This window comes from Brassica napus, chromosome A4, assembly GCF_020379485.1.
Source record: "Brassica napus cultivar Da-Ae chromosome A4, Da-Ae, whole genome shotgun sequence".
Taxonomy (NCBI): Eukaryota; Viridiplantae; Streptophyta; class Magnoliopsida; order Brassicales; family Brassicaceae; genus Brassica; species Brassica napus.
Window position 1 is genome coordinate 12,045,732 of NC_063437.1, and position 22,091 is coordinate 12,067,822.

General features: G+C 30.8%; 2 protein-coding genes, 1 long non-coding RNA gene, 1 other non-coding gene and 1 pseudogene across 5 annotated transcripts; 2 read left to right on the forward strand and 3 right to left on the reverse strand.

Moving 5' to 3' along the window:
* Nucleotides 1-5,956: 5,956 nt before the first annotated feature.
* On the reverse strand, nucleotides 5,957-7,581 carry LOC106449748 (annotated as a pseudogene).
* A 3,299-nt stretch (nucleotides 7,582-10,880) lies between these two features.
* Nucleotides 10,881-12,319, reverse strand: LOC106409699 (egg cell-secreted protein 1.2-like). The gene has a single exon (XM_013850276.3). It carries the CDS (start codon nucleotides 11,360-11,362, stop codon nucleotides 10,979-10,981), a length of 384 nt encoding a protein of 127 aa, XP_013705730.2. The 5' UTR covers nucleotides 11,363-12,319; the 3' UTR covers nucleotides 10,881-10,978.
* TRNAH-GUG lies at nucleotides 11,685-11,756 on the forward strand. The gene has a single exon. It is a non-coding gene; the product is annotated as a tRNA-His (tRNA).
* Nucleotides 12,320-12,369: 50 nt separating the features above from the next.
* On the forward strand, nucleotides 12,370-13,048 carry BNAA04G12450D. The gene has a single exon (XM_013861528.3). The coding sequence runs from the start codon at nucleotides 12,530-12,532 to the stop codon at nucleotides 12,836-12,838; it is 309 nt and encodes a 102-aa protein (XP_013716982.1). The 5' UTR covers nucleotides 12,370-12,529; the 3' UTR covers nucleotides 12,839-13,048.
* A 2,712-nt stretch (nucleotides 13,049-15,760) lies between these two features.
* LOC125607981 lies at nucleotides 15,761-20,543 on the reverse strand. Of its 2 annotated transcripts, XR_007339019.1 has the most exons (7): nucleotides 17,553-20,543; nucleotides 17,037-17,415; nucleotides 16,597-16,788; nucleotides 16,332-16,529; nucleotides 16,121-16,223; nucleotides 16,002-16,042; nucleotides 15,761-15,912 (listed from the first exon to the last, which is right to left on the reverse strand). It is a non-coding gene; the product is annotated as an uncharacterized LOC125607981 (long non-coding RNA). The 2 variants fall into 2 exon arrangements; XR_007339018.1 differs by having other exon boundaries at nucleotides 16,332-16,788.
* Nucleotides 20,544-22,091: the final 1,548 nt, after the last annotated feature.

The following is a 22,091-nucleotide window of genomic DNA, read 5'->3' on the forward strand; positions in this document are numbered from 1 at the left end:
GTGGATGCGGACGGTTGCGGTTTCTAACGGTTTTAAGAGATTTGTACGACTGGTACTGCGGTTAAAAATTGATGCGTTTGCGGGTGACTTATGACTGGTTAACTACCAAATGCGTTAATAGTCAAATAATAAATTAACAATATTTACATTTAATATAATTATAAAAATATCAAAAATCATAAAATTATAATAAATATAAAATTTATATTTAGAAAGTTATAATTTTAATTTTTGAAAATTGATTGAAATGATTTTTATTATAAAATTTTATAATATTAATTAAAATATAATAGATATATTTTAATATTTTCATAATTTCAATTTTAAATTTTTTATTAAATATTTATACTTTTGTATATATATTGTTTTAAAAAAAAAGAAAAAAATTTTACCCTCCCGCAACCGTCCGCAACCGCAAACGCTAGCTGGAACCAGCTTTTGAATTTATGAGATTCGGAGCGGTTTGAAACGGTTTAGAGCGATTTGAGTGATTGTTGCAAACCGTCGACAACCGCTACCAACCGCAAAAGCTGCTTTTGCGGGTGGTAGCGGAAAAACCAGTCGCCTCCTAAATCGAGAATCAAATAATTTGTTAAAAAAATTTTTTGGTTTAATGTTATAAATAACTAGCATATATTTAACCAAGTTGCTTTGGTCTAGTGGTATAGGAGCTCCAGTTGGAGTGCCCGCCCTGATTTCAAGCTTTGGCCACTGCGGAATTTAACATATAGGCTGCAGCATCCGAGACCGAAGACCGTTACACGGTGAACCACATGGTGACGCCATGGCAGCGTCCATACTCACTTCGGTCTCTAGTCTGGACCACCTCGGTGAGGCCACGATACTCGGTTAGCAAAAAAAAAAGAAAAAACTAGCATATAGAATAAGTATCAAATATTAAAATCCCTTATATATTAAAGGAGAAGCATTGTAATAAATGCATTCACACTATAATAGACACGTGGCAGCCTCACAATGATTTGATAATAAATATGTTAACGCGTTCACACTATATTCATAAATATGTTCACACTATATACTTTGTATTTTTTTTTGAATATAAAACTCATATGCATGGTTCCAATAAAACTTTGGATTTTTCGGTTCGAATCAAAACAAATAACGAATCAAAAGCTAAACTATATATATATTATTTTTATTGTTTACCGATAAAGTTGGGAAAAATATTTATAAGTTTTGATTCAATTCGTTATCCTTTTTGAATTGAACCAAAAAATATGGATATCCGTAACTTTACGAAGCAAATCAACTACTACAATTAAAGAAAAGCAAATCACAAATACCAATATTTTTAGGAGCGATTATCAAATTCGATCTATTATATGCATATATATACATATATGTACAGAATTTTATATATATATATATATATATGTTATATATATTATAGTTTATATAAGTTTTACAATATTTTTATAAATTAAATTTATTATATTAGGTATTAAAATTTAAAAAGTAAATAATATTTTATTTTTGTAATAAAACGTTATTATTAAATTTTCAATTATTTTTTAAATTTTATTTACGGATCAAATCGGATATTCTTTAAAATTCTAAATCATTTCGAATATCATAGTCACCGACTATCCAAGTGGCTAAAGATTGAATCGACATGAATGCCTCCAAATACTCGGACATTCGATCTGTGCCCACAACTATTTATGGATACAGTTGAGTTTTTTATATAAAAAAATTCACTAATGTCAAGGCCTTTTAATTTTTAATTAATTTTAATTTTATCTTTCATGTATTATTTAGAACAAAAATGTCATTAATATTAATTAACAATATCTTTATATATTTGTCATTTATTTTTATATACTTTTACATACACATACATGTGCACCTTGAGGTGAGCACTTTATAAGTGTTTACCACTACTGAAGTATCTATTTTTTTTCTGGAAGTTGAAATATATTTTTTCTTAATGCTTCTTTCACTACCGACCAAATTGTAGTGAAATGATTAGTCTTAATAATTTTATTTTCTTTTTCTTGAACTATTATCCGTTTACAAACTATAATATGAAACTATTGATTCGACATGACGATTATCTAAAATTTATAACATAAAAATAAACAAATAATAATAGTTTTTGGTTTTTACCAAAAAAAAACTAAAAAATCAAACATTCTAACAGAATAAACCAAAAAATAAGTTAAAACTGAACCAATATCCAGATTAAACAGATTTAATGTGTTTTTATTAAAAATAACGAAACTACTAATCACATTCCGCGCAAGGCGCGGGTTATTACCTAGTTGTAATTATTTGGCGCTGTCTTGCTACATGTTTTTACTCAAAAACATTTTCTAAATTACGGTAAAATATTTTATTCATGCCACAAGTAAATTAATTAAATGATATATTTGTCTAGTGTTTTGGAGTTTTGTCCTACTCCACATCAACTAAAACATAGGAAAGCCATAAGTCTTTTTTATAAATAAAACTTTTTTATAAATAAAAAACTTGTTTCGTGATATTCAGTTTTTTTTTTTAATTTTCAATAGAATAACAATGTAAACCAAACTACTTGTAAGTAAATAAAATCTGGGCAGATATTTAGTATTTTCTGGCCGTATTAGCAAATCATGTATGTATAAAGTGGACGCGGATATAGTAACAAGTGCAACCAAAATAATGGCTATTTTCCATGTGCTCATCTCTAATTATGATACAAAAAATTATAAAATATATCGACTATACTAAAAATATTATACATGTAAAATAGATAAATAATTTATTAAATAATGTGCAAGTATTTACAAATAACAAGTAATTGAATAGACAATTATTTTATAATCCGTTATTTTAATAAATACTAAAATTCATAAATATTCTTCTTTTTAACAAATTAATTACAAGTCAAATTTTTATTACCCTTCTGGAACGAGATTATTTCGTGATTTCTATAAATCATTTGTGTAACTACTTTAATTTGTTGTTTAATTAAGGGCATAATTGGTTTCCATATAACAAGAATAAATAAGACCCAAACTGAATTGTATGGAAACAAATGTGTGCCTCGACTTTGTTTCATTAATTTTTGTTATGTTTGTTTGACCAAACTTTATATATAAAGACTAACTAAGGAGCATGCAAGACTTTAAAAATCATTTACAACCAACTCAAAAGTTATTATAAAAAGAAACTACATATATGCGGAAAATGGAAAGCAAGAAATCTTCACATGCTGGAGCATCTTTCCTCCTGATATCAACCATTTTCTTATTTTTCTTGTCACGTAAGTCATTTGTTTTATAAGATTTATACAAACTGAATTATTGTGATGATCTTTGAATGCATAGTTACATTTTCATTTTTGAAAATCAAATACAGGACAAGCAAGTTCGTATCAAATGCTCATATATATGTTCGGGTTTGAGCACATCATGTTCTGAATGCAAAGCCGAGTGCGAGTCAACTTATGGAGCATTATGTATACAAGAAAACTCCAAATCCGATCGTATAATTTGTTGTTGCAAAAAAAGTCCGCCTCCATCATATTATGGTCCCATTGAAGCTCCTTCTTCGTAATCATAATATAAGATTGAATGTGTTCCATTTTGGTTCTATCGTATTATATTAAATAAAAATGTCAAAGCTTACATTTAACAAGAATAGAATAAACATCATAAATTCATTTCATCATATATTTCTTCTAATAATGTCACATTCTTAAATCTTATCGTCAAATAACTTTTTATATAAAGTTTTATGTTTCATAATCTAACATGATCACTGTTCAGTTTACAGCCATGTTAACACTACGACTGAAATTTGTTCATAAGTTTCTTCTTCGTTAATTAAATGGAATGGAGAACAGAGACGCGGCAACATAATAATTGAAGCTTTCCGGTGTTGGGGGTGTCGCCGAAAAAGCAACACATCATCTTTCAGAGGTCGAACCTCATCTCTTAGCTTACGTAGAAAGATTTTTTTTTGAGAAAATAGCTTAAGTAGAAGCTATTCGTAAAAATAACCCTAAATTTTATTCCAAACAATTTTTTATGAATATCTAAATGATAAAAGTGAACATAATTCAAACAGAAATAAAAAAAAAATATTCAAAAAAAAGATGTAATAATAATTTATAAGGAAATAGTATAAAATTAAGAAAATATATAAATATATCTTTATCAGTGTATAACTTTGTATATGTACCATCTTATTCTATTTATTTTTATGATAATTTGATTTTTTCTTTTTTTTAATAAATGGTATAATTTATATAGAATTACATTATCATACGTTATTTCTTTTTGTAACACAGCTCACGCGTATAGTGTTAATTAGCTTTAGTTATAAAAAAAAGCTATCAGTCAAATTTGATTCGACTCTAATGTTAATTTTTTTTTTGATCTATGGATTATATATCACTAAACACTGAACAAACTACAACAAAAAAAATCAAAGGCTAACTGATACATAATAATATCAGTATATCACAGAAGCCAGTAGCCGGACAACCACCCGAAACCACAACCCAGACAAAAATAAACGCACAACTAAAATTATACAAGACATACACCTAATAAAACCAACGAACAAAACAGACTTCACCTAAGTCCAAATCCAACGCCGAAGAAAAATCAAATGAGTGAGCTCTTAGACAACCGAGGCGCCGGACATCTGTTCAATTGGGTTTTTAATATTTTGACTACTAGTAAGTTACAGTAAGTCAACATAGTTAGCTTTTAGGCTTTTAGCAGACAAAGACATCCACAGAAGAAACGTTGTGGTTTTAGTTATCCAAATTTACATGAACGAACTTCTAAATCTTGACAAAAAGTTTGAACTTTGAATAACAATACTCTCAATAAACAAGTCAATAGTTGAACCCAAAAAAGCAAGTCAATAAGAAGATCGAAAAATTAAATAGTTGCAATTTTGGAAAGATACATTTTTACCACGACTATTCAAGATAAAATTGTATGGAAAGAAATTGGTCTCTTGGCTTTTGTTTAATTAATTGTAAATTTTTCTGCCCCGTCAAAAACTATATATATAAGGAGCATACAAAAACTTCTTCAAAAATCTTTAAACAACCAAAAAAGCATAAACTAACATAATATCTAACGAAAATGATGAATATCAAGAAACTTTCACATGTTTATGGGACATTGTTCCTTATGATATCAACTATTCTCTTCCCTTTCATCTTACGTAAGTCATTTTTATACATTTAAATACAAAAACTGAGTTATAGTAATAATAATATATGATATATGGTTACATTATTGATTAGTGACAGGACAAGTGAGCTCGTCGAGCGATGACGAGAACGAACTATGTAACTTTGTGAATGCATGTTCGGGTTGCAAAGCATTTTGCAAAGCCAAAAATAGTTATGTAAGAGAATGTGTAGATGGAGGTCCCGATCTTCAGATTTGTTGTTGCACCAAAAAGCCTCCCCGTGTCGTCATACCTTAATTTCTTGAAACCTTCTTCATAATCGTATTATAGAGAAAATGGTGACAACAATATATGTATAGAGAAAATGGTGACAACAATTTCCGATCAGATTTGGTCAACATATCTTTATACATTTGACAAAATAAATCAAAGAAATGAAAGTAATTTGATCATATTTCATAGATATAATAATTTTACATGCATAAAAATGAATTGCCATAGAAAATGAGTCAACCCCAATGTTATTTAACTTTAAATATTGCAATAACGTTATAATTTATTTCTTTTTCTTTTTTTTTGTGCTACCGTTAAATTTATTTCTAAATGCACATTATGAAGTATCTTGACAATCATTTAATGCGTCTAATTCTGGTATGAAAGAAAATATATGGGTGACAACAATTTTACAATACCATCAAGACCGATTGGGGATATTCTCTCACTACCCAATAATTTTTGAGAATCCAAAAAAATATCTCTCGACAATTACTAGTTACCGTTTCTTAAAACCTCCCGCAAAAATATATAATCCACCATATTTATATATAATCAATCAGAACACCATAGCATAGCAATGAAAAAATATGCATAGTCAGGATCAATTTTACTCAGTTGTCTAGTCCATTTGTGAAAAGAGAAATAAAAACATCCATCTCACATTTCTTCAAAGAGACGCCAATCTCGACGCCACCAGTTCCATCCCTCCTTGCCGACATAGAGATCTGATTGTTCCCGTAAATGGACATAACCTCGGTATTAACGGGTCTTCCCCACCCGAAATCTTACCCGTACATCCCAAACTGGTTAGACCCGCTAACAGATAACGCCTGTGTACCCATCTTGAAGTTCTTTTTTCCTTCCTCGTACTGCTCCCATATTGACTCAACTCCTCTTGAACCGCAACCTTTGACCGAATCGCTTAGAATCTTGACGCCATTAACGAAACCATCTTCTCCCAAAAACATCTTCGCCTTGTATTCATCTAAAACGACGGATACGACACAGTTTCCGAAGTAGGTCTCAGGAACCGGCGGGTCTAACCGGTTTCTGAAATCAGCAGCGTACCTAAACCGAACCGGTCGATCTGGTTCGCCTCCACGCGTCTTCACCATGCAGGTCCATACATATGCGAACGTGACTACGAACGTTGACAAGTGAAGATCAGCAGAGTACGTTGACTCGTTCTTGGCTCTCTCCTTAAGTTTATGGACGTTTTCTTGATTTATCTCTAGCGTGATCCGGACAACGTCGTCATCGACCTCTTTGAAAGGAGACAGTCTTAGGCTTCTTGCGTTATCTTTGTCGAGATACGACATAAGTTCGAGGATCTTTGGTTCAAGTCCAGCTGGAACGTTGATGATCGAACGATAGGTAAATGAGAATCTTGTTGTATGGTTCCATATTTACAGATATGAGCCCATGATTTGTAAAACTTTGCCGCCGTTTGTCCGTCCATGACGGCATGGCCGCATGGTGGTCTGCGGAACCTATGCAGAAGCCTTGGTTCGGGAAGAGAGTGATCTGGAGAGACAGGACAGACGCAGAGTCAGAGGAAACTGGTAACTCGGGCACCAAAGCGCGTAACTCAGCCTCAGGACGAAGCCCTTTGTCGGAGATGCGAGAGAAATCAGCGCTAGACTCGGCCACTGTGAGAGACACAGTGTCTTCCGGGAAGACAACGATGTGTGGCTTAGGATCTTGTGGGTTCCACTTGAGGTGACCGGAGAGTGGAAGGAAGTGCGTGAGGGTGAGGGAAAGAGATCGCTCGAGTTTAGGGAGGATCACCGAGTAGAAGGCGTCGTGAGATGACTCGGTGAGTCTATAGAAGGTGACTCGCTTGGTGGGGCTGCTCTTTATCCACAAAAGATCAAAGAAAGTGAGTGGGAGGATGAGAGGTTCGACCGAGTTGGTTTCAGGGCTGATCCGGGAGATCTTGATCACGTTTACCGCCATCTTTGACAAAGTTAGTCTCACTTTGAGTCCTCGACTCTATAAAAGATTAACAGACACACTTTTGATGGCAACTTAGTGTTAGAGCACCTCCAACGGTTTGGAGCCCCACCACACTTTCTTACAGCTTTTATGTTATTATTTTAACTAAACTTTATTTATGTAATTAATTTTGTTTATATTTAAAAGCTCAAGTGCTAATAACTTGACATTTAGAGCACCCCCATCAGCAAACTCCACCAGTCTCTCGATTTTCAATGTATATTTTTGATTATTTTAATTTTTTTAGTTTGACTTTAGAAAAAAAAAATCAGTAGCCGAACCATTTGCGGGCCGCCATGTGCCGTGGGGCCGCGGAACAGTGTTGATACGGGTTCATAGTGGGGAGCTTTTGTGATACATGTTCATAATAAATGGCTATTTATATTTTTTTTGGGGAACTGTGTGAACCTCTCCTCTTGATACTCCAACGCAGATGCCCTTACTAATATACAAAGAGTTTCTAAAACAATGGTGGCAGAGGACCTTTTACTCTCTCTCTCTCTCTCTCACTTCAACTTTTTTCTTATTTTACATTTTTTATTTATTTTGTAGATACTGTCTTCATTCCTATACGGCTGGAGGTGCTCTAACCCATTTGTTTGATAATGCCAAATTAATCAACCTTTATTACTAATTAATTAATTAATTAGGTAGCTATAAAATAGAGCATGTAAAACATGGTTGTTAATTAGGGACTTATTATTGGGTTCACCCCTAGGGTCCACCAACCAATACGATTATGTTATTTCGTATTTGATATCTTTTAAAAAAGAAACAAAATATTCTCAAGTTATATTATGTTTTTAAAATAAAAAGATAAAAACTAAATAAATAAAAATAGTAGTAATTACAGAAAAAAATATTTTAAATAAAATAAAATAGTAGTAGTTACTAATTTTATTTTTGGTCAAAAAAACTAAACTAATCTTCAAATAGTAATTCATATATCGATAGTAATTAAGAGAACTATAGTGAAACCTTTATAAATTAATAATATTGCGACTACACCAAAACTATAATTTTTTTATTAATTTATATAGATATTAATTTATCGATATACTAATTGAACCAAAAACTCAATTTAGAACTATAAAATTATATTATTTTATAGAGATTTTTAGTGTATATTAATTTATAGAGTATTAATTTAAAGAGGTTATACTGTACAATAATATTCATGGAGCATAAACAAATTTAGAAAATATTACTCCCTCTGTTTCATTATAAGTGTCATTTAGACATTTTTCATACATATTAAGAAAATAATTGAAATGTATTTATGTTTTCATTAATTATTTCTAATTGACCAATGATATTTGAGATAAATAAGTTTATTTATTACTTGTAAGTAGCAAGTAATCGAACAAGACAAGTAACTTGCAAGTAACATATTTTTGAACAAGTACTTGAAATAACAAGTACTTGTTTCCGACAAGTCAAGTACAAGTCGAAAAATTCATTGTTCGTTCAAGGCAAACCAAGTATCAAGTATATCTAAAAAAATAAGTACCCGCCTTCGTCCACCCCTAAAACTTATCTCTATTTATAATTTGACCCAAGTCCAAGTATATAATTACACTATCTAATTTATATACTAATATCTTTAATTTTTTTATTTTGTATTGACAATTAATTCTATTAAGTCCATAATTTTTGAAACGTAAACAATATTGTATAATCTTGGAATATTAGTATTTTTTTTTGTAAAAAATACCAGTACTAATATCTGACAATATTAGTTCTAATCGAAAATTGCTATGCTAAATCAAAAAATTACTCTATACCACAAAACGTATTTAAGAACAATGATCACTAAAATAAACAAAATCGATTACAAAAAAACAAACAAAACCAACTATTACTTATATATACATACTAATCACAACATTATATAATTCTTCATATAAATTAAAACTAAAGAAAATGATACAAGAAAAATAACAACCAAATAGTTATATGTTATAAAATATATGTTTAGAAAATAATTAATCATGCGTTTTAAAAGCGCGGATCAAAATCTAGTTTATGAGTTAAAGTTAAGTTTCCTAACAAATTGATATTGGATTAACTAGTTTTCCAATTGCTTCTAATCATGCCATATTAGCAAAATTGAATTATAATTAAGTGACACATCAGCAAGCTTAATTTGTAAATATTACAAACTATAATGTTACTATTTTTATATGATTCTCAATTAATATATAGGGATAAACTACAATAAGAACATCTCATAAACTACAAAAGGCTAATCCAAGTAACATACATCATTCATCATTTTTATGAGCCCAAAAGAGATACTACACCGAGGGGATTATCATTTATCAATCATCGCTATGGTTTTAATGTAAGAAGTTGATTCTTCAGATATCAAACCTATAATTCCAGCATCAAATGCAATGTTCTGAGGACATTTGAAGCAACATCCTCAACAAGTCTTGTTCATTGTGCTATATTCTGATGATCAGAAAATTTGTTGTTATGTACTACCTACTAGCTAGTACTGAAGCTACTAGCTAATAACTTTTAACACAGTTTCATTCAAGTACTAGCAGCAAATACTTGAAGCACTTTAGCCTTACATGTCCAATATCTCATTGAGTATTTTTACCTTCTCTAACCATTCACTAATCAGATGCTAATGGATCATTTATTCTCGCACTATCCATCTTTTGCCTAATACTCAGATTCAGTTCCCCTATAACATGAACACCCAGTAACCATGCTTACTTTTTGAATAAATAATGATAAATTCAGTAGTAGATATAAATACTAAATTACACTAAGTGTTGTGTCTTTACTAGTATTCTATTTTTTTTTTTGAAGATTATCTTTACTAGTATTCACATGCACACAAACGGATCAATGCTTGCTAGTACTGATGAAGTTCCTTTTCGAATCCTTCGAAACTAACTGTTGTTTCCCTAGCGTTTAAAGTTTCTTCTTAAGCAGGAAACTCTTTGAGATTATGAGTGATACCAACACTATGATGGACCGCTTAGCTTAATCTGATGTCAGGAACTGGTTCATGATCGACGTGGCTAACTCCTTCCAGCCTGAGTCACAAGCTAAGTTTAGAGAAGTAAGAGAACATGACGACCATGGAGTCTTGGTCATGTCTAGAATTGTGAATTTTGTGTTGCTTCTTTGATTTTTCACCTAATGGTGTAAAATGAAATTGTTCTGAGGTTTTCTTGAGGAGAGCTACAGAAGCATGAATCCATCTTATTGTTTAATAAGTTACATGTTTTTCTTTATATGGTCTTCTACCTGTTCTTTTCTTCTTCGGATAATTGTTTCAAATCTATGAAATTACCTAGGATGCATAAACATGAATCAATTTCTTGTTCTACAAGTTACTTGGGATTTTGATATGTTCTGTTTTTGTTCTGATAACCTATATCTGAATTTTCCAATTCTATGGTATAGACATGGTTTTAGTTAAAACACAAAAATCGAAAAAGAGATTCCATTTGTCCATTAATTATAAAAGGAGACTCCATTAGTCCCTTACATGATACTAAAAATAACCATTATTAGATGTTTGCATACATCAAAATTTTAAAGGGGAAGGAGCAGGAGAAGAACCACCGGGATTTGGAGCCTCACAGAAGCCACGGAGGACGTTGGTTTCCTCAGACGTAAAGCCAAGAGATGTTAACATCGACGGCCAACAATCTCTGGTGATGACGTCCACTGCGTGACAGCAACCGGCGCCGAGTTTGGTCTCCCCGTTGAGGAAGAAGAGAACGATTTCGTTGGTGCATGATTTGAGCTCGTAGAGAGCATCCCAACACTCCATTAGTCCTCCTCCGTTAAGCCTCGCCGCTATGTTTGTGGGATCAGCCGTCGCCTCCGGGATTATCCTGCCGGAGGTGTTGAGGGCGAGGAGGAGAGCCGTGGTGGCGAAGAGGAAAAAACATGTGTTAGAAACCATCGTTCTTTTTTTGAGATTTGTGTTTGTGGTGATGATTGGGTTATGAGAGTTGTGTTTTTATAGTGTGGTTTGGATAGACTTGAAGGTTACTGGTGATTTGAGAGTACTTAAATGGTGGCTAAGTATGAGGAATGTGAAAGGGTTAACTTTATATGATGTTAGTTATGAGCGTACTTAAAGCAGAGTTACTGAAACGTATGTTACATTGGTTCGGTGACTGAGCAAATGGAGACGAAGGGTTAGAGTTATTTTAAAAATGACTAATAGGTCTTGCAGAGATAATTACGATAACTAATATTGTTTAGATTTAATCTTCACAAAAGTGGCTGTAGTTTAGTGGTCAGAATTCCACGTTGTGGCCGTGGAGACCTGGGCTCGAATCCCAGCAGCCACAAACGTCTTTCCTTTTTTCTGTTTTGGGTTTAAAACTCGTGGGTTTTCTGTTCCCTGGACTTTTAGCCGGCCTTTATAGCCTAGATACCCATCATCAGGTCCGTACACCCACATTTATGAAATTCGTTTTGGAACATGATGATAATAAATGACAGCGTCGTAAATCCTATCCACAGAAATCAGACCCAATCGATTTTACAATACGAGCAAAGTTAAACTCAACTCCATTTATTCATTACTTTGTTTTGAGAGAAAAATGAAATAATATATTTTGGGAAATTACTCTATTTTGCAAATTCCACAAATATTATGTTCAACGTATGAGATCGCAACATGTGGATGCGCAACTAGGGACCCACTTTGGTGACTACTCCATATTTGGAATCAGAATGGCATACGTGGAATCCACCAAAATGTTGTAATAGAAGTCAAATGCATCTAAGCTAAAAGTAAACCTCATTGAGAAGTAACATATGAAGATAGCACAGCCGTTGGATCAACATGTCAAAACCTAGTGTGGAGAATAACTTCCGATCCGATTCTTACAGATATGATACACATGGTTGCACGAGATCACCACACTCTTAAACTAAAAATTTAATAATTTCAGAAGACACGTTCCTCTTCTTACCAAACCGACTTGTAGCTTCTTCTTCTTTTCCATTGCCCAAAACGAAAAAAACGACAAGATATTTTTTAAAAAATAAATAAAATATCTATCGACTCGCTATTTATTTCTTGAATATTTCGTCTCAGATTAATTAATATCGGAATATGAGCGATCCAATGGGGGAAACTGGATTTTCTGGAGAATCGGCGGAGATGGTCTTCTCCGAGACGGAGATGGCGGCGGCAGAACTGCTTATGCAGCTGAGCGAGGAGGAAACAGTGAGCTGTAGCAGCAGCAACGTCGGAGAAAGTGGAGGAGGTGGCAAGAGAAGACACGAAGATGTTTGCTCGAGAATCGGAAACGACGGCGTAAAAGGCAATTGTAATCTTGCCCGGAAGATGAAGAAGATGAAGGAAAAGAAGTTTCGATCTCTTGAGAGTATTTACATGGCAACGAAAGAGATTAGGGCTTAATAAATGGAAGAAAGGGGGATGGAATAATTACATGTTAATCGTTTTTAATAACCTGTGTCGATGGTTTTTGTGTGTATATGTGGCGCTTAATCTAACGTTGGAGCTTGAGGACGTGTGATAATAGTTTTTGAAGATATTGAGATAAAAATTGTAAAATATATATATTCTCACATAACATGTCTCCGAGTTTTGGCAATATTTTCTATTTAATTGGGTATTAAAAGTAAAATAAAAATAAATTTAATTGAAAAATACTAACCCTTATATTCTAAAAATACTGTTTTTAAACATTTTGTTTTACGTTGGTAAAACAAATTTTTTTTTTTAAATAATTTTTTTTTTGGATTATTTTTGTTAAATTTGTTTGCTACTAATTTCGATGAAGCTAACGGCACAATGCGAACTAGAACAATCCAAAACCATTAACGACATACCAATTATAAACCTAAAACACAATACTATAAAACCCCAAGAAAAGCTCGACATAAGAAAACCGATGAAGTTAGGAATCTTTCCAAGAGCTGAGATCAAGTGAGCTCTTGGTTTAAGAAAGTGACAGTGACATAAAACCACAAAGAGTTTTAGAGAAGTAGGTACATTCATATACAACTGTTGAGAGGCTGCCTGCAAGACATGAATTATTCATGACATATATAAGTTATATTGGACGTTATACACCAGTTCGTATGGTCAAGGCAGGAACAAGCTAACGGCTGATGGTTTGTATTGTCAAGGACAAGAAACGCTTACTTCGTTAATGGATTGAAGGTGTGCTCATTAACTGAAAACCTCGAGGCGAGATTTTACAAACATGGAAGATTTGATCTAGGAAACGAGATGTCACATCAAAGGAGTTTGTTACTCAGGAAATGAGTTTTAAAGAGTTGTAAAGCAGATTTTTAGTTTATCTAACAAATTTGGTAAAGTTCTTTAGCTTCTTTGTATTCTATCTTCTATCCTCTGTATTTTCTGAGAATTGAGCTTATCTTTGTCTAAATATCTACTAGATCCTTTTTCCGCGCTACGCGCGGATAATATATTTAAATTTGTTATATCTATCATTTTTATTTGTATGTGAATTTTTGTATATTAAATTATATATAACTAAACTTCAAAATTTGATTTTTTTTTTATATATATTTTTAGTTTGAAGTAAATATTTCTATTATATGTAACATAATTAACTAATAAAATATGAAGAATCAAGTCCGAGATTTTAGAGTTATGTAAAAAAATAATAATAATGTATAGAACATAAATTATCTTAGGTTAAAAGATCGGAATCTCATCTCAAATAAATTCACTAAAAAAAAGTACTCCAATAACCTACTTAAAATATAAAACCCCCTTTTCAAAAAAAAAATATACTTAATAATAATTTTTTACGTGTAATAGTTGAAAACTGACAATTGAATATCGATCTAGAATATTATTTTAATATATCAAATGGAAAAATATTAATTATAATAAACAAATTTTTAATTTTGTAATATTACATGAATTAGAAGTCTTTAAAATCTAAAATCTATTTTATTAACATAAAATAGTTTTTATTCATTCATTATTTTGACGCTACAAAATATTGCTTTAGTTTTATTTGTATATTAATTTTCTTATAATTTAGTTTCTTTTTAAGTAATTTTAAAATTATCAAGAATATAATATATTTAAAATTATTTATTTAAATATATCCAAATATGATGTCTCATTTTTATTTGTGTTTGCGTTGAGCATATTTATTTATAGTTTGTATATTTAATAACACCTTGTTGCGTGCCGTTCTATTGTTTTAATAAATGTGTTGTCATTTTATTTTTATTACTACTCACATGATTTTTTAGTGATCAGTGATCATTTATTTTTAACATTATGTATTATATTTTATCGTATATTTTTTAACTCTTCATGTTGAGACTTTTTCTTAGAATCATTTTAATTAGATAATGGGTTTAAAGTTGTAAATAAAACTGTGTATGTTGTAAATTTTGACTTTTTAGTGTAACTGGTCACTATCAATTATGGAAATTTTATTATGATTTTATTTTACCAAATCTTTCTTTCTGTGTATATTTTTTGTTTTATTTTGTATTTTTATTTATTGCCTTATTCTTTAATTGCAGAGAATTGCTATTTCTAATTTTTGTTTCACATACCTTAAAAGTCTTCGGTTGATTTTTGTTTGTTTTCTTTCTCCAATTACAATGTACAGATCGACCTTTTTTTTTTTAATCAAACTACTAATATCAATCAGATAGAAAAACTTAAACTCCAAAAAGCGATTATTTGTATTACCAAATACCAATATGGTCGCAAAAGTATTGTCAATTATACGATTAAGTTAAATATTGAAATTCAAGATTGATTGTTAATATAAGAAGTAAATTTGGGATAAGTACTAAGGAATATAAATAAAAATTTAACTAAACTTAGTTATGATTCAACTATTCTTTTATATTCAGAAACATTTTGAAGCTTTCTCCATGTTTTTCCTTTTAATTTTTACACAACTATGTTTTTGGACATTATACCCATTTCCTCTCTACTTAAAACCAAAATATAGATACTATATCTTTGTTTTGACTAAAAGCTTTCAAATTAAAACATAAACAAATGATTACATTGAAAAGACGATAGATCCTATAGTTGGGTAAAGTTTGCATATATACCATAATTATTAATTGGAAAATATGATATACACCAAAAGGTTGTTTCTCAAGCATAAACTCAAATCTTTTGAAAATTTAAAATATGTATTTTTTTTTTGCTTTCTTTATTTGCATCATAAAATAAATGAGTAACTGTTTATGCTTTTACCAGTGAAATTATTCTTTTGAGAAGTTTATAATTAAAAACTTATCATTTTTATATGATTTAAAAAATGTTAGATCTAATGATTATTCTTAAGTAATGCTTTAAGATGTATAATCTTAATAGCTTGTTGATAAATCAAAATAGAACTGTTACAAATGTTGAAAGCAAACTCCATTTTCACATTTTCTAATGATGTTCTAATATTGTTGCAAATGAGGCCATGATTCATCACCGATAAATGTCAGGTTGATTAAACCCACCGACTGAAAAAAAAATGTGAGACACATAATCATAAGAACAGCAGTTTCTAAAAAAACAAAGTTTAGAAGAAGCAAGACGTTAGAAGACTCACTGATTTCTGTCCAGCAAATGAACTCTGAAGGCCATCAAAAGCTGCAGTGAAAATAAGTAAAGACAAAGTAATGTATGTACACCATTGAAAAGAAACAGCCAAAGTTTCACGGCACATACCAAGCAATGAATAAGTTTTCTCCGCTTGTGACTCTGTTGAGTCCTCGATAGGATCCAGAATGACATTCATCACCTTCTTCTTTGTTAGGTCAAAGGGTGCGTGCTAACAATGAGTAAACAATTAAAACCACACAATCAAGCAAAGCAGTAAAAAGACCAAAGTCTAACTTGAGCAATGTCGAAATAATTAAGATATGAAAGGACCTCTTACAGAGAAATAACAGAACAAAACTTAAGAACTGGAAAGACCTATTTGACATGGGTAGCACATTTGGCTTCCTGTGCTTCGCCACTGTTATTTGAGCCACCATTCTCTCATCAGCAAGGTCTCCACATCCTTTGGAAGATGCAGACAAAACATTTCCAGAGAGCAGGGGCAATTCAGCAGTTGCAGCAAATGTGGTTTCACCTGTGGGACTGTCAGAGGTGGGTAGAAAGAGACAACTTTGGTAACAGTTATAGACAAAAGAAAACACCTCCTGCGTTCGTCAACGACCGGGTGATATACGTAGTTAAGCATGTTGATTTGAGTGGCATATCTACAGCTCAAGTTCTACCTTGGCGGATCCTTTCTTGATGTAATCGAAGATTTCACCAATAGTCATTGTCTCAGCCTTAGTTACCTCCCCCTCATTCACCAGCTTAGCAATCTATAAGTTACAATCCAACTTGCAACAATAAGCAAAAAAAATATGATCAAGAGTGTCACTGAAGATTCCTTTGGCATCTTACCAAATACAGAGGAAAAATAGAGACTGAAAACATAGCGATAATATACCACAATGGCTTACTAAAAAATTGAAGAGGCGACTAACATCAATTTCAAAACATAAGAATGGAGGTTTGCTTTCATATTTTTTAGCACTGAATGTTTTTACCAGCTTCCTTCTGAGGAGAAGTAAAGACCAAAAATCACCTCGAGAGAATCCCAAAGAGCTCGGAAATTGGGGGCGTGAGAGACGATACAGATACACTTGTCTGCGTATGTATTGGGTGGTAAACGATAAGCTTCAGTAACATCCTCGCAGACTCGGTCCCGAAACGCAATCTAACAAATATTTTCGCTCCATCACCCTCTGTGGATTGAAGATAACCAGAAACAGATAAAGCAAGCGTATACAAATCAAACAAACTTAAATCAAACAACTTAAATTGAACATGCATAACGACTTCTCCATTGAAGAATGCAAAAATCACATACCCGTCAAGACAATGGGGTAGCTCCGTGGGAAACTCACAGGGTCGCTGGAAACAAACCCAGACGAATGGAATGCCACACCAGCAGGAAGAACACACTATTCAAATCGAAAGAAGCTGAAAATCATCAAACTCTCATAGAGAAATCCGATCCAATTCGAAGTCTCGAAACCTAAACCTAATCGAAATCGGGAATCACGACGGAGTAATCAGAAAGGATTTGATTATAACTTACAGTGGGAAAATGAGGCGGATGGGGAGGGTAGAGAGAATGATCGGAAGGAGGGAACTGGTCTAGAAGAGAAGGCAAGTAACGGCGGTGAAGCTTAGGTGATTTTGCAGAAGATGAAGCAAATATGTCGTTTAGGTTGATTTGGGTGATGTGGCCTAATTCAATACTCTGATAGGTCGATTTAATTTGCCTACGTGGATAGTCTAGATGTTGATCTTATTCAACTTTTAGTATTGTATTGATTCTCGTCTTATAGATTATTTATAATATGAAAAATGAATTATTGTTTCATGAACATTTAATAATTAGTTTCGGTTTGATTCAATTTTGTTGAGCGTTACAGTTTTCTTGTAGCACAAAGTGCTCTCCACCTTCCCCTAAACTCAATGGTTGCCCAAGAGCACCAAAATCTAACTGCTGCTCAAGGACCTGCTGATTCTGCGAATCAATTTGAAGACACTCTCGACTGGGATATGGAAGAGCTTGTTTGGGAATTTCATGAAGAGAGGCTTGAACATTTGTATCTGAACTCGAGGTCAGGCCGGTATGAATTATGTAGGGCAGTATTTATGGTTACGCGTATTATCCAAATCCAACCTAAATCTAAGCGGAAACCCAAAAATCAAAATATAAAACATGAATATTCAAATTAGTACCCGAAATAGTATTCGAAATCTAAATAAATAATTTAATATTCAATATCATGATGTTTTTTTGATATAATATCTAAAAACACCCGAATCCAAAATGGATCTTAGACAGAATTATGAAATATATGTACTCGAGATTTTATTAACTGAACCTGATTCAAACATATATAAAACTCTATATGGGATCTAAGAAGCTGAACACAAACACACACAAAAAACTGCCTAACGGATATTCGAACATCATGTCTACCTAAAGTGTCAATGAATTGATATCCCAACACAAACAAATAAATGAAATCGAGAAACAGAAACCCAATGTTTTAAAGATTGGACGGATCGGGTTGGTTGAATCGCGACATGTAGTTGGATTATGTTTCAATCAAATACAAAAACCTTAAACCATATAAAAACTGACATAAACCATCAGAGATCTATGAACTGGATAAAGCGAACAAATTGTTGACACTGATATACTACATAACGTAAAATTTTAAATATATATTTACATTTACATTCTTTATACTTTTATATGAATTAATTATGCATGTTTTACAATATAATATTGATGAAAATATTAAAATCATAAGTTTTTGGTTTCATATCAACAAAATATAATGAATTAAATTATTAATAATTTTAATAGTTTTTCATTAAATGATTTTTTTATTTTAATATTTTAATAAATTTCATTAATTAATAAAATAGGTTAAATCACAAAGTAATTTCAAAGTTTATACTTAATTTAATACTATTTTCAGTGCTTTTGTGTTTCATATATATAGATATATATATATTTATATACTAATTACAAATATGTTTACTTTAAAATGTATTTATTTACATGCTAACAAAATTTAGATTTTGAAACCAATTTGATCTGCTTGGACTATATATTGAACCATAACCCATATGGTTATTTGGTTGGGCTTGATGCTTATAAACGTTTTTTTTTAAAGTAAATCTCATATTGAGCTCTAAAGATCCACGCGTTATGGCAGAATGAGCATTATGTATAGAGAAATTGGCATGAATACACCTAGAAACCCATGTAATTTGGCATATATCCTTATTTTTTTAAATATTTTTTATGACTATAATACCCTTATCTCTATATCTCTTTCTTCTCTCTTTTATGTGTTCTAATCTCTTTATCTCTCGTATAAATTCTTCAAATCATTTTCTAATTCAACATAAATTTTTATTCTTTTATTCTGATTCTTTTGACACTCATAATGATAATCTTATTATCTCACCCCAATTCCAATGTTTCCAATTTCGAATCACAATCAACTTTTAGATAATATATACGTTAGTAGGTATTTTATTATTTATCTGCTATTATTTAGATTTTAATGGATTCTTAATCGATACATAGAGTGTTAGCTGTTACAAATAGATTTGGAGCTATTTAATAGATAACTAATTAATTGTTAATAGTTTCATTAACTGATATATGATTTGTTAGTCGATACATTTGTTTGGTACATAGATTGTTAGATGATACTGAAATTGTTACCTGATATGTTAGTTGGTATGTAGATTGTTACCTTCTATGTAAATATCTAGTTGATAGATCTAGAGTTACTTGTTTTCGACAAAGCATGAGGGCATTTTCGTCCGCACAGTGTTAAAATATTACTCATTTTTGGGTTATCCATAATTATGGGCATTCAGCTAATTTGGACCTTAATTGCTTATGTATAAAACTTATTTTTATATTTTATTATTTATTTTATGTTTTACATATTATGAAATAATCAAATAATAAATATATCTAAAAATAATTAAAAGTCGAAAACTATTATGTATATAATTAAGTAGGGGGAGCACACAAATCAAAATAACCATGTTTATATATATACAATCATTTATGGTAAATAAATCCAAACAATCAATTTTATATGGTATATAGTTCAATTTAAATGATATCAATATATATATATATATAATATTTTAATATGATTATCTATTAAATAACGTTCAGATTCATATGGTTCTATGATCATTTGTATCTTTTTAAACAATTGCTAAAAAAACTAATGTGAGATTTTAATAGTTTTAATAATTTATAGTCGTATTCTAAAAAATTCAATGAATATTTCAAAACTAAATTATTAAGTTCTCAATACTTTTCAATGAAAATTTTGAAATTAAAATATCATGCATTATTATATGGGATATAGTTTTATTGTACGATATTAAAATATATCTATATTTTAATCTAAAAATCTATTAAATGAAACTTCCTATTTATATGGTTTTATAATTATTTGTATTTTGTTATAAAAAATGTTTTAACCATTGAACACAAAATTTTTAGTGCGAGACTTTTTACAATTTTAGTAATTTATCGTTGTTTTTAAAAAATTAAATATAACATATATAGGAAAATCTAAATTTAATTATGGATATGATTGTTTAATTTATTTTAACAACATAAAATTAAACAAAAATTATAGAGAATACATAAATTATTATCAAATCTTTATTATTTAAAATTATTAATTGTTATACATATTTTGACCACATTAGTTAATTTCTTAGCTTCTATTTTAAAAGAATGAAGAATATTTTTATACTTTAATAATTAATTTTATTATTAGTTTAATGAAAACTATATTATATATTTAAATGAACCAATATATTTCTCTAAAAAAATTGAGAATTATTACGCTAACGATATGACATATTTCAAATGTTGTAATGTTTTTTAATACATAAAAGGATAGGCATACGGATTATACGCTGTATCAGTGGACATATCCAATTGAAGTAGTCAATAGCCACTTTTGAGTTCTGACAATAAAAGCATGTGTTCGTCCGCATAATGCGTGGGTGAAGCTTCTAGCTCTTAAGGAAAATGAAAATAAAAACTAGTGCTTTTACAACTGTAGTTGTAAATACATGAGCCAAAAGATAAACAACCTTACTCAGCTCTTGGTTTTGAGTTTTAAATTAATTTGGGTTTTGAAGTCTTCTCCGAGATCTAAGTCGTCTCTAAAAAGTTACTCCCTCCGTTTTTTTATATAAGTCGTTTTACAGCTATGCACGTAGATTAAGAAAACCATTAATTTCTTATATTTTCTAAACAAAAACATCATTAATTATTTACCTAACCACAATTTAACCAATTGAAAAATAGAAGATATATTATCATTGGTCATACAACATTAATTATTAATAAATTTTACATAGAAAACCGAAAACGACATATAATTTGGAACAAAAAAATTTCTCTAAAACGACTTATATTAAAAAACAGAGGGAGTAAAACAAAAGGTCCATATCTAACCCAGCTTCTCCATTAAATGTGAAGTCAACCAGTTATCAAGTTATAATATTCAGAGGTTATCTTTCAATTGACGTACATTTATTGAAGACGAAACTGTTTAGGGATTTGTTTTAATAATTTATAAATCAGTTAAAAAGATAGACGAGAGTAAGATAGATATAAATCCTCTAGAGAATGATTCAGCAAATTCCAAAATGGTCTCAGATGAGTGTCTTTAGTGACTGTAAATGAAGATTAAAAATCAAATTGGTCTTTAAAATTTTACCTGTTCAGCTTGATCAGTTGATGAGTTAGGATAGATCAAGATTGAAATTTTGTAATTGATTGTGTAACTCTCTTTCCAATGGTTTAGGAATGGAATGGAAACGAGGAAACAAAATTGAATTTAGGGTGCCCAAGGCTTATGGATCAACCTTGAAAGCCAAGAAGACAGAAGATGAAATCACTCGCGATCTCCTTGAATTCGGAAGCAAGTGTTAAGAACATAACACAATCTATTTTATTAGTATAAAAAGGTGAAGAATTACAAAGATGCGAAAGACTTAATATAGTAGTCATATGAACTTAGGTTGAATTAAAATACATTAATTTTATAGAACG

Excerpts from the sequence above, each read along its gene's own strand:
- LOC106409699 (XM_013850276.3), bottom strand. The coding sequence starts at position 11,362 with ATGGTTTCTAACACATGTTTTTTCCTCTTCGCCACCACGGCTCTCCTC.
- BNAA04G12450D (XM_013861528.3), top strand. The coding sequence starts at position 12,530 with ATGAGCGATCCAATGGGGGAAACTGGATTTTCTGGAGAATCGGCGGAG.